The sequence below is a fragment of the Euleptes europaea genome, chromosome 12, assembly GCF_029931775.1.
Source record: "Euleptes europaea isolate rEulEur1 chromosome 12, rEulEur1.hap1, whole genome shotgun sequence".
Lineage (NCBI taxonomy): Eukaryota > Metazoa > Chordata > Lepidosauria > Squamata > Sphaerodactylidae > Euleptes > Euleptes europaea.
In genome coordinates this window covers 17,776,089-17,787,458 of record NC_079323.1, presented here as the reverse complement: position 1 = coordinate 17,787,458, position 11,370 = coordinate 17,776,089, and the positions used below count along the sequence as shown (strand labels likewise).

At 42.8% G+C, this 11,370-nt stretch overlaps 1 protein-coding gene across 1 annotated transcript; it reads left to right on the top strand.

Moving 5' to 3' along the window:
- Window positions 1–5,400: 5,400 nt before the first annotated feature.
- Window positions 5,401–9,123, top strand: KBTBD3 (kelch repeat and BTB domain containing 3). The gene is made up of 2 exons (XM_056858875.1): window positions 5,401–5,642; window positions 7,518–9,123. The coding sequence occupies exons 1-2, from the start codon at window positions 5,419–5,421 to the stop codon at window positions 9,121–9,123; spliced, it is 1,830 nt and encodes a 609-aa protein (XP_056714853.1). The 5' UTR covers window positions 5,401–5,418.
- The last annotated feature ends 2,247 nt before the right edge of the window (window positions 9,124–11,370 follow it).

The window sequence follows — 11,370 nt, the reverse complement described above, 5'->3', positions numbered from 1 at the left end:
TGCAGGCTAGGAGCCAAACCAGGTAACATCCCTCTTCACATTTGGTTTGGGGCTACCACTCTCCCCAGGGTGATGATTAAGGGGGGACCTATAAAGAGAGGGGGGGGAGGGATTTCTAAGGCAACAGGCAGAACATTGGTTGTACAAAGCACTACCCAGCCTGGTCTTCTCTAGGCACGCAATAACTCTGGGTATGCTCTCTAAAAAGCAAGCCCCTTGGAAATACGTGACATTTCCTTTAGAAGTAGAAAGGGCCAGAGTCCAGGAGCACCTTAAAGACTAAAAAAAATATTTTCTGGTAGGGTATGAGCTTTCGTGAGAAAGCTCATACCCTACCAGAAAAGATTTTTGTTAGTCTTTAAGGTGCTACTGGACTCTTGCCCTTTTCTACTACTGCAGACAGACTCACACGGCTGCCCACTGTGAATTTCCTTTAGAAATGAGCAAGAGTCCAGTAGCACCTTAAAGACTAAAAAGTAGCACCTTAAAGCTCATACCCTGCCAGAAAATATTTTGGTTAGTCTTGAAGGTGCTACTGGACTCTGGCCCTTTTCTACTACTGCAGACAGACTCACACGGCTACCCACGGTGAATTTCCTTTAGAAAAGAGCAACAGTCCAGCAGCACCTTAAAGACTAAAAAGTAGCACCTTAAAGTAGCACCTTAAAGCTCATAACCCTGCCAGAAAATATTCTTGTTAGTCTTGAAGGTGCTGCTGGACTCTGGCCCTACTACTGCAGACAGACTCACACGGCTGCCCACGGTGAATTTCCTTTAGAGTAAGCATGCACCGGATCGGGTTGCAAAAAAAAAAACACAACTCGACGCAACAATCCCAGCGATGAGCCCCTCGCCCTGCAAAAAGAGACAACCTAAACGCATCCCCAGCATGGGAGCCGGACGCCTCCCGCTTGCTTTTGCAACGCAAACCCTTGGAAGGAGGGTTCCAAGGGGGACGAGACCACGCAGAGAAGAGCCAACGTCATCTCTACGATGAGCAGAACCGGCCAATCGCTGCGCGCCGAACACTTCCCCCTCTCCTTGCAGAGAGCGTATAGTTTATGCACAACCTTCACTTCCGGTCTCCGATCGAACGCTGACATATGCGGGGCCGCTCTAGCGCCTACCTCTCTCGCACCTCGTCCTGATAATCGCAGGGACTTGCCCCGCACGCTCGCTAGGAAGCCGGAAGTGCTGCTTTGGTTGACCTAAGCGCCCGTAACCCTTTGGGGAGAGGGCCGTCCTGGCGATGGACGGCATCGTCTCGATCGTTGCAAAGTCCGCGGAGGCGGGCTCTAAACCTGTAATGACACGCAGCACTGCCAACCAGAAAGCAGAGCTGCTTCGATAGGCAGGGAAGGGAGCCAATGAATACTAACGGGGAGATTTTCTGTGGTGGCTACTGCGGTTGGTCTCCGAGAGATGGTAGAGGATGCTGGTGAGTGGCTTTTGGCGTGCAATAAGGAGAAAAGGCCTACTTGGTTCCTAGCGAGTTGTTTGCTACGCCTGGGTGTTAAATTGGCCGGGTAGCTCTTCGCTTCGGAACTACGTTCTCCCTTATGGCGGGATTGCATATGATCTTGTGGGAAGAGCCTTTCTCGGTACTGAGCATGCGCAGATTTCTGCGCATGCGCCCAGCAACAGCTGAAGTCCCAGTCGTGGGTGTTCCCTTACCTGTCATAATTTCTTGAAGAGTGATGGTTAAAATTGCGTGCGGCTGAGAGTGAGATGTTGAAGGCGCATTAAAACGCAAGACTAGATTTTACTAGGACTTACACGTCTTTGTTATTCCCACCCCCATATTACATGTATTGTTGGGCCCACTGAATTCAATGCAGCATATTCACAGATAAATGTATACGAAGTTGCATTTTTAATTTGGCTGATTTCCCCCCCCCCTTTCAGATTAGCTCACTAACTGGGTGGGGAGTACTCTAGAGAAAATGAGTTATCATTGGGAATGGTATTAATATTCTATATAATTCACTAATTGGGCATTTAGTTCTGTGGTGACTGGATTAGCTATATGGGTACAAACTGGTTATGTTTGGTTCCGCCCGCCAACTCTTTATATCATTTTTAAAATTGTGTTAATATTGACAATACCTGCAATAACTTGTAAAGCCCCTTTTCCCAAACAGTCTTGCAGAACCCCTAGGAGGAGTGAGTTGATGTCCAGGACAGCAGGTATCCACGTTTCCAGACACATGCAAGTTCCAACCCCTCTCTTCTGCCTTTATCCACTATATCACCCTTCTCCTGACATTAGGGTTGCCGGGTTAGGAAAAACCTGGAGATTTTGGGGGTAGAGCCTGGAAGGCATAGTTTTCGTGTGTGAAAGCGAAGCAGCAGCAGCAGAGTTTGCTCAAAGTTAAGTTGGGTTTTATTCGTGGCACTAAACTATTTAGGAAGGATATCTGCAGTTGTAGGAAAGCTGCAGCTACCTGTCCTTCTCCCACCCCTCAGTTTACCATTCACTGCTGAATATTTGCTTTCATGAGCAAATCTCCCCAATACTTCCTTTCCAAGGCTGCCTTTTTGTCTCAATGGATTACTCTAACTAGTGTGACCTTGTGCAATTAGGCAGCATCGCTTGCAGAGCTGAGACTCCATCTCTGGAATGACAGTGGGATTTCGATCATTCCTGCTGGTCTCCCTGCTGTTTCTCAAAGTGATTCCAAAGCACTAAAAAAAACCTTTTCAAGTCCACGTGTCCCTTCTGTTTAATAAAAATAACGTTAACATGTATTATTGATGAATGTCAGCGTTTGTGCATCCGCATTTCTCAGTGTCAACAGTAGTCTCGCGACTGGAAAGTGGTGAATAAATATTAATTACATCTGTTACTCATGAGAGTTTTCAGTGTAATTATTTGTTGCTTTTACAAAGCAGAACCCTTGACTACATTAGCCCTGAGCCATCACAACACAGAAGGTATAGTGTAGGTGTGCATTGTCTGGAACTCCATGCCCCTTTGGGAGGTCCAGAGGGTGACTTGCCTTGCCAGGAACTGGTGCATTCCTGCATGCCCAGCACAGCAGACTTTGCACCGTGCTCTCTATGTACGAAGAGCAGGATTTTTGCCCAAGGAGAGAATGTCAGCGTGGGTGATTCTGTGTTGATGAATAGAATCGGATTAATATATGATACATCATAATACTGTTGACAAAGTGTTATAGGGAAGCATAAGAACCATACAGTAACATGCATTTAATGCAGGAGCATGAAACTGTAAGAGAGTAATCCTAATTAGGACTGGTGGTGGAAAGCGCTGTCAAGTCTCATCTGATTTATGGCGACCCTGTAGGGTTTTCAAGGCAAGAGACATTCAGAAGTGGTTTGCCGTTGCCTGCCTTTGTGTGGGCTGAGAGAGTTCGGAGAGAACTGTGACTGGCCCAGGGTCACCCAGCAGGCTTCATGTGGAGGAGCGAGGAATTGGACCTGGTTCTCCAGATTAGAGTCAGCTACACAATGCTGGACTATTCAGAAGTAAATCCCATGTTATTCAGTACGGCTTTCTCCCAGGGAAGTATCCTTCGGATTGTTGGCAAATTATGGGTTATTTTATTAACTAATGTTCTGAATCTCTATTTAACTGTGGAAAATATGGTTAACAATTTTTAACTTGGCATTCTCTTTTTCTCTTAATCTGCTATTTTTGCCCCATAGCACACTTCTTTCTGCTATCCACTTTTCTCTCCATACCTCCCGACTCTCAATTCCCCTCACTTACTCTTCCTTCAGTCTTTCCCCCCTTTCATTTCTGTACCCCCATCTCTACCCTTTATCTCAGCAGCAACAGCGCACGAAGCTTTCGATCTCCCAGACATGCATATAGTGAGAAAGTCTGACTCAGGTGACTCAGGTTATGCAGCATGAATAGCTATAAACAGGTGATTAATATTGACCCAATTCCCCAAGTTCCTCTGAATCCAGTTGGAAGAGGAATGTCCAAGGAAATGTTGAGAGTTCTATTGTATTACTGTCTGCAGAAAAATTGGTGGTGGTGGAAAGCGCCATCAAATCACAGCTAATTTATGGCTTCCCAGTAGGGTTTTCAGAGGTGATTTGCCATTACCTCCGTGTGGGCTGAGTGAGTTTGGAGAAAACTGTGACTGGCTCAAGGTCACTCAGCAGGCTTCATGTGGAGAAGTGGGAATCGAACCCGGTCCGCCGCTGTCAACCACTACACTATGCTGGCTCTTGTGGAAAAAAAACCAGGCAATACTATTTCTATTAATTTTTAAACATGGTAATCCGCTTTGAGCTTCAGTGAGAAAGGTGGACCACAAATGAAGCGAATAAATAAATAACCAAAATATAGGCATTCTCCCATCCACTTTAGATGGGCTTGGATTGGCCTTAGATATTTTCACAAATAAATGGGAAAGGGCCACAAATAATTGGTGTTTGGAATTTCCCCAGGGGCCTTCCAATAAATAAGCAAGGAGGGAGCTGCTGTTGGCCCAATGTACTTTTTTATTCAGGCTTCATTTACACTCCAATCCAATACATTCCAATACATTCTTTTAAAATCAGTGGGTTTGGATGGTGCACATAGTGGAATATGTACTTGCTGGCTATTCACAAAGTAACATTAATTAGCCTTGTCATTAAACCAGTCCACCAGCAGACACCCCAATCTCTGACAAGTTCCTGATAAACTCGCACAGCAAAACAAAACGTAGTAAAATAATAATTATTAAAATATTAGGGAGATAAGGGACTACAGAACCCAGTGGCGCAGAGTGGTAAGCTATAGTACTTTAGTCGAAGGTCTGCTCATGACCTGAGTTTGATCCTGATGGAAGTCAGGTTCAGGTAGCTAGCTCACGGTTGACTCCGCCTTCCATCCTTCTGAGGTTGGTAAAATGAATGCCCAGCTTGCTGAGGGTAAAGTGAAGACGACTGGGGAAGGCAATGGCAAACTACCCCATAAACACTGTCTGCCTATTAAATGTCGGGATGTGACGTCACCCCATCAGTCAGTAATGACCCGCTGCTTGCACAAATGCATCTTTACCTTTCTAAAGGACAACTGGAAAGCCATGTAGAGCCTTCAAGCCTTACAAGCCATGCTAGTTACTATGAAATAAATTCATCCCAAACCTGCATGGTGTGTAAAGCATAGCCCTAGGCATGGTACCAGTAAGACCCCACCCTGTGCTGTATCACTTGGGTAGGGAATCTGCATTCCCATCAGTCTCCTAATGCTAGTGGAGATCCACACGCCCTCTCCTATCTTGGGCTACTAGTTGGGCAAAATACCTCTCAGTCACAGCAATTATCTGCATGTCAGCCTTATGAAATGGATTTTTTTTTCAATTGCAGTGAATTACTTTAAGAATATTGTCTCTATGGTGTCAGTAACTTATTTTATTTCACCTCCCTCAGCAATAAGAATAGAGTGAAGTAGCCATGGCCAACCGATATGAATCCACCAGTACTCCAAGTTGCAATGGGATCTCAACACCTGAAAAGAAAATCAACTCCTTGGTAGCTGAAGGCCATGGGCAGCAAATCTTAAAGGTCCTGCAAAGCTTCAGAGATCAAAACATCTTTTTTGACTTTAAAATACTTGTGAAAGATGAAATAATCCCATGTCATCGTTGTGTACTAGCAGCAAGTAGTGACTTTTTCAGGTAAATTGGTTTCTAAAATGGTGCTCGTGCATGCAGATATTTTTAGAATATTACCTGGGGGGAAATGTTACATTTGGGTGTAACATTTTGAAATGATTTTTGTTTTACTTTTGACCTCTAAAAGAAAGGTGTGTATTTTTATAGATAAAACCTTAGTAAAATCCAGTCAGCTGTGAACGCCTTGTTATCATTGCCTCTTCAGTAGGTAATATTCAATATCATGACCCTAAACTGGTACGCACTCACCATTGTTGTATGTAAAACATTTCAGATAGGGATTCATATTCCATTGTGCATTAATAGCTGCATCTACAGGCCTGGCTAAGTATTGCATTGTCAATAGGTTTTCAGTAAAAGAATGTAAGAAGCGAGTTTATTCACTTTTTAAAAATATTATTTAATTTAGACCCTGCTTTCTTTTGCTGTGAAACTCAAGGAAACATATATAGGATTCCACAAGCTCTCATGTGGGCACTGACTAGACCCATACCTTAGCTTCAGAAAGGTTCCTGCTTCAAGTGTCTTCAGATCATACCTTGAGGTAGTTTAAAAGCAATGTATACCTGAAAATGCATCCTTGAAGCATCTCAGTGAATAGCACTAATATTCTACAACCTTATGGCCAGAACAAAAGAACTATGAAGCTAATTCCATGAGTCCAAATAATTTTATGGTAGTTTTTTTACAGGAAGATCCAATGGACCTTTCTAAAACATGGTCTTTTTTTTTAAGAGGGGAGAGGTTGTGGCTTAGTGGCAGAGCATCCACCTCGCATATAGAAGATCCCAGATTCAATCCCCAGCATCTGCAGTTATAATAAGCAGAAAGGAGATTTTTTTTATTATTAATTTCCATTTAAGACAACATGAGAGACCTTGACCTGAGACCTTGGAAAGCTGCTGCCAATCAGAGTAGACAATACTGAATTTGACTGACTCAATAGAATGCAGCTTCATGAGTTCTTGGGCAGCCCAATTCTGAGGAAGGGGGAGCCGTGTTGCAGCCAGAGATGTTGTAGCAATGCCTCCTACGCAGCTTGCTGTGCCGTAGCCAGCACTGGGACAGGGGTGTTCCAACGCCCATAGTCCAGGAATGCTGGCCTGTGCCTACGTTTTTGCTTGCATAACAGTGCACTGGTAAATGTGGCTGTTCCAATGGCAACAGGGCTCGTGGAGCCAACCAACACCAGCCCCACTCCTGGGCATGCACCCTTTGGCGCTGGTGCAGGCCCCTGCACCAAAGGTACACTGGCGTACTTGGGTGCTACCACACTGTGCTCTTGCGCCAGTGTAAGTGCCTCAGCGTGGCGTTTGCACCCCTTACACTGGCATAAGTGGCAGTTGCGCCGCTGCTGGGGTCACTCCACCTCCAGAGCGGTTTCAGGGGGCCCCTTGTGGATTGCACTCTAAACCACCACCCTGTGCTGCATGGCAAATTGTCCTTGAAACCAAGGGGAATTTCCAATGAGATCAGAAGGTTGTTCAAAGAAAAAAAAATTAATATTCCACTGGACATATGTACGTCCTTCAGGGAACTCAAGGAGCTCTTCGGATTCTGACCCATGACTTGGTTTTTTAAGACAATGACACAATCATACATCAGATTTCAAGATGATGAAGTCTAATTTTATTCTCCTAATTAAAATGGGCGAAAGCTTGTTAGAGAAGAAACATTAACTATTCTTTTAATACGATGTTTGTACTGAAGTAGTTTAGTATTCATTCACTGACCTAGTAATTCGCCCTGTGTTGCCCTCTGCAACACAATACAATCCAGTGTAATTGTTTCTATTGTCATCTTTTCCTCTGTGTCCAGACAGCCCAGATATTGGAGATTATTTATTGCATGTTCATCTTCTCTGTTTTTTAACTGCAGGGCCATGTTTGAAGTTAACATGAAAGAAAGAGACAATGGGAGTGTTACTATTAGTAATTTATCACCCACAGCAGTGAAGGCTTTTCTAGATTACGCCTACACTGGAAAGACGGAGATAACAAATGACAATGTAGAAATGTTCTTCCAGCTCTCCTCCTTCCTCCAGGTTTCTCTTCTTTCCAAAGCTTGCAGTGACTTTCTGATTAAGAGCATTGATCTCGTCAACTGCTTGCAGCTGTTGTCCATATCGGAAAGTTACGGTTCCACTCAGTTGTTCAACCATGCGCTAGGGTTTGCCCGACGCCATTTTTCCTTATTGCTCCAAACTAATGATTTCTTGGAAATGAATTCGGAGATACTGCAAAAATGTCTAGAAGCTGATGAGCTGAATGTCCCAGATGAGCAACACTTATTGAAAGCTGTCCTTTGGTGGACGAAGCATGACTTAGAAACAAGACAGAGGAGCCTTCCCCACTTGATGAAAGCAGTAAGATTACATCAGTTGTCTGAGGAGGCACTGCAGGACTTCTTGCACTCTGAAGAACAGTTGCTTGAAAGCACCAGCTGTCTAGCAATCGTCAAGGAGGCGATCACATCCGTGCAAACTTCCAGTGGGTTATTTCCAGATGCTCGGCCGTCAACCACAGAGAAGTACATACTGGTTCACAAAACTGAGGGAAATGGTGTCTTTCGACATACGTTTTGCTATAACATTCAAACCGATAAATGGAAAGAACTGATGTACACGCACATCATTGATCTTCCAGGATCAAGTTTATCTAGTTACGGTGAAAAAATATTTATAACTGGGGGATGCAAAGGGAAATGTTGCCGGACAATTCGACTTCATATTGGCGAAACATTTCATGATGCTACCAACCAAACTTGGTGTTACTGTCCAGCAAGTGACAGCATCTCATTAGTATCTCCTATGAAAAAGCCAAGAACAATGCACACGTCTGTTGTGAGCATAAATCAGTTGTTTGTGATAGGGGGAAAGACAAGGGCATCTCAAGGTATCAAAAGCCTTTCGGACGTGGAAGCATACAGTCCTCTCTCTAGAGAATGGAAATCTGTGAGTCCATTACCAAGAGGCATATATTATCCAGAAGCAAGTGCGTGCCAGAATATAATTTATGTCCTTGGTTCTGAAGTAGAAATTACTGATGCTTTTAATCCATCTCTTGATTGTTTCTTTAAGTATAATGCTACAACTGATCAGTGGTCTGAGCTGGTAGCAGAATTTGGGCAATTCTTTCATGCAACTTTAATCAAAGCAGTTCCAGTGAACTGCACATTGTACATCTGTGACCTGTCTACCTACAAAGTTTATAGCTTTTGTCCAGATACTTGTGTCTGGAAAGGGGAAGGCTCTTTTGAATGTGCTGGTTTTAATGCAGGAGCAGTTGGAATAGAAGATAAAATTTACATCCTTGGTGGTGATTATGCTCCTGATGAAGTCACCGATGAAGTACAAGTCTACCACAGCAGTAGATCTGAGTGGGAGGAAGTTTCACCCATGCCAAGAGCCTTAACTGAATTTCATTGTCAGGTTATTTGGTTTAATAAATACAGGGACCCGTGGTCTTTTTCAGTAGTAAAATGATGCAGTTTATCAATTATATTCATGTTCACATCACTTGAATAAGATTATTTCTTTTTAATTTGAAGGACACTATAAATTGGGGCCATAATATCCCAAGCATTGGCTTCCTGCAGTCAGTTCAGTGGTGGAGCAAAGCTTGCAGATTGCATCCATATCCATCAGAATATATTAAAATATCTTCCCTAGGACCAAATTATATGAGTTGCCCATTTCATTAAAGAACCACAGGTTGGATTCAAAGGTCCTGTTCCACTAGTGGCAGAGCTCTCGTCCAGCACATGAAGTCTTCTGCTGGTGGAACATGCTTCTTCTGTTAAAACATGCTTTCTGTGCCTGAGAAGGCTCTTTGCATCATGGGGTGGTTCTACCTTTTGCAGAGTGGAACCTGTACTCCAAAGCCGTGGCAAAGGATCAAAAAACGATGACAGCCAAGTCTCGTCTTCATTGAAGGGCTGTTGAGTTGGATTAGCAATGTGGCATTAAGAGGGAGGGGCATTTAATTACTGAAAGTTCTTGCTCGATTTTTTTTTACATGTCATTTTGATGTGAGTTTTTACGGTAATTTAATTGTATTCGGTGATTAATGTTTAAAAGGCCTTGAAGGTCTTCAACTGAAAGCAGTCTATAAGTAGACTAAAATTAATGCTTTACATTTAACCCAAGGGGCTTTTGATGTACTTATCTTAAATGACAGCCCCCATGCCATATGACAAACTACTTTTGAAATGGAAGGAAGTTTTAAAAGCAGTTTGTAGTATGGCTTGCAGATTAGCTTTTCAAAGAAATAAAGTTAAAATCCATTGGGCTGGTGCCAGGAGCCTAAGAAGCATTTGGATCCTAGCTCTCTTTTTCAGATTGTCAGTGCTTCCAATTTTGATACTAGGTTATGCACAATTTTTAAATTATTATTTTCAGGTCAGCACATCACTTTTCCCCAAAGTTAAAAAAAAGTATTCTGATATTATTTTTGACAAGTCTGGCTTTTCCAGCAGATAAAGACAGAACTATGAACTTGGAAGTTTTTCTTATCCAATGGAATAAAATATAAAAATTTAAGAGCCCTACCAGTTCAGACCAAGAGTTCATCATCCTATCTCACATAGTGGTCAACCAGTTCCTCCGGAGGGCCAACACAAGGCATAGAGGCCTAGGGTTTCCCATGGTGTTGCCTCCTGGAACTGGTATTCAGAGGTTTACTGCCTCTGAATGTGGGAGCTCCCTTCAGCCACCATGGCTAGTAGCCACTGATAGGCCTATCCTCTATCTCTAGTTCTCTTTTAAAGCTGTATATGGCTCTAGCCATTACTACATCTTCTGGCAGAGAATTCCACATTTTAATCACTCGTGTAAAGAAATATTTATTTTTGTCTGTCCTGAATCTACTGCCCGTCAGCTTCGTTGGATGCCCTCGAGTTCTACAATTTTGGGAGAGGGAGAAAATTCTCTCACCCCATCCATAATTTTATACATTTCTATCATGTTCCCTATTATTCGTCTCATTTCTAAACTGAAAAGTCACAGATCCTTCAGTCTTTTCTCATAGGGAAGATGCTCCAACCCCCTAATCACCTTGGTTGCCCTCGGCTGTACTTTTTCCAGCTCTGTGATGTCCTTTTTGAGATATGGTAACCAGAACTGCACACAGTATTCCAAATGGCTGCACCATAGATTATACAGGGGCATTATAATATTGGCTGTTTTATTTTCAATCCCTTTTCTAATAATACCCAACATATCTGTCCCATCTTTACATCTGCCAGTACCACCTTTTCACCTGATTTTGACCCCACCAATACCAGTATTAGGGGCGTCATTGGATTTTCCTGCCTTAATCTGGCAAATTGATAGGATATATTATAGGTTTTAAATTATATTTATTTATTGTACGGTGCTGTATTTTAACTGAAATACTGTTGATAACTTTACTCTGAATGTAAGCTGCCCTGAGCCCGACCCTGGTCGGGAAAGGGCAGGTCAAAAATATAATAAATAAATAAAATGAACTACTGCATAATTAAGTCAGAGGAGTAGTTAATGAAGAGTGACAATTGCATGGTTGGTGCTTCTAATATCTTTTCTATTATAATATACAGTTATACTTTTTCATGATTACTTTTAGTAAATTTCATCATCACCAAGCACTAGTTTACTTAAGCCTTAACCATTGCCATTTATTGCAATGAAGGCTGTATTTTATGTGCATGTTTACTTGGATGTAACACTTATTGAAGTTAGGATTTAATTCTG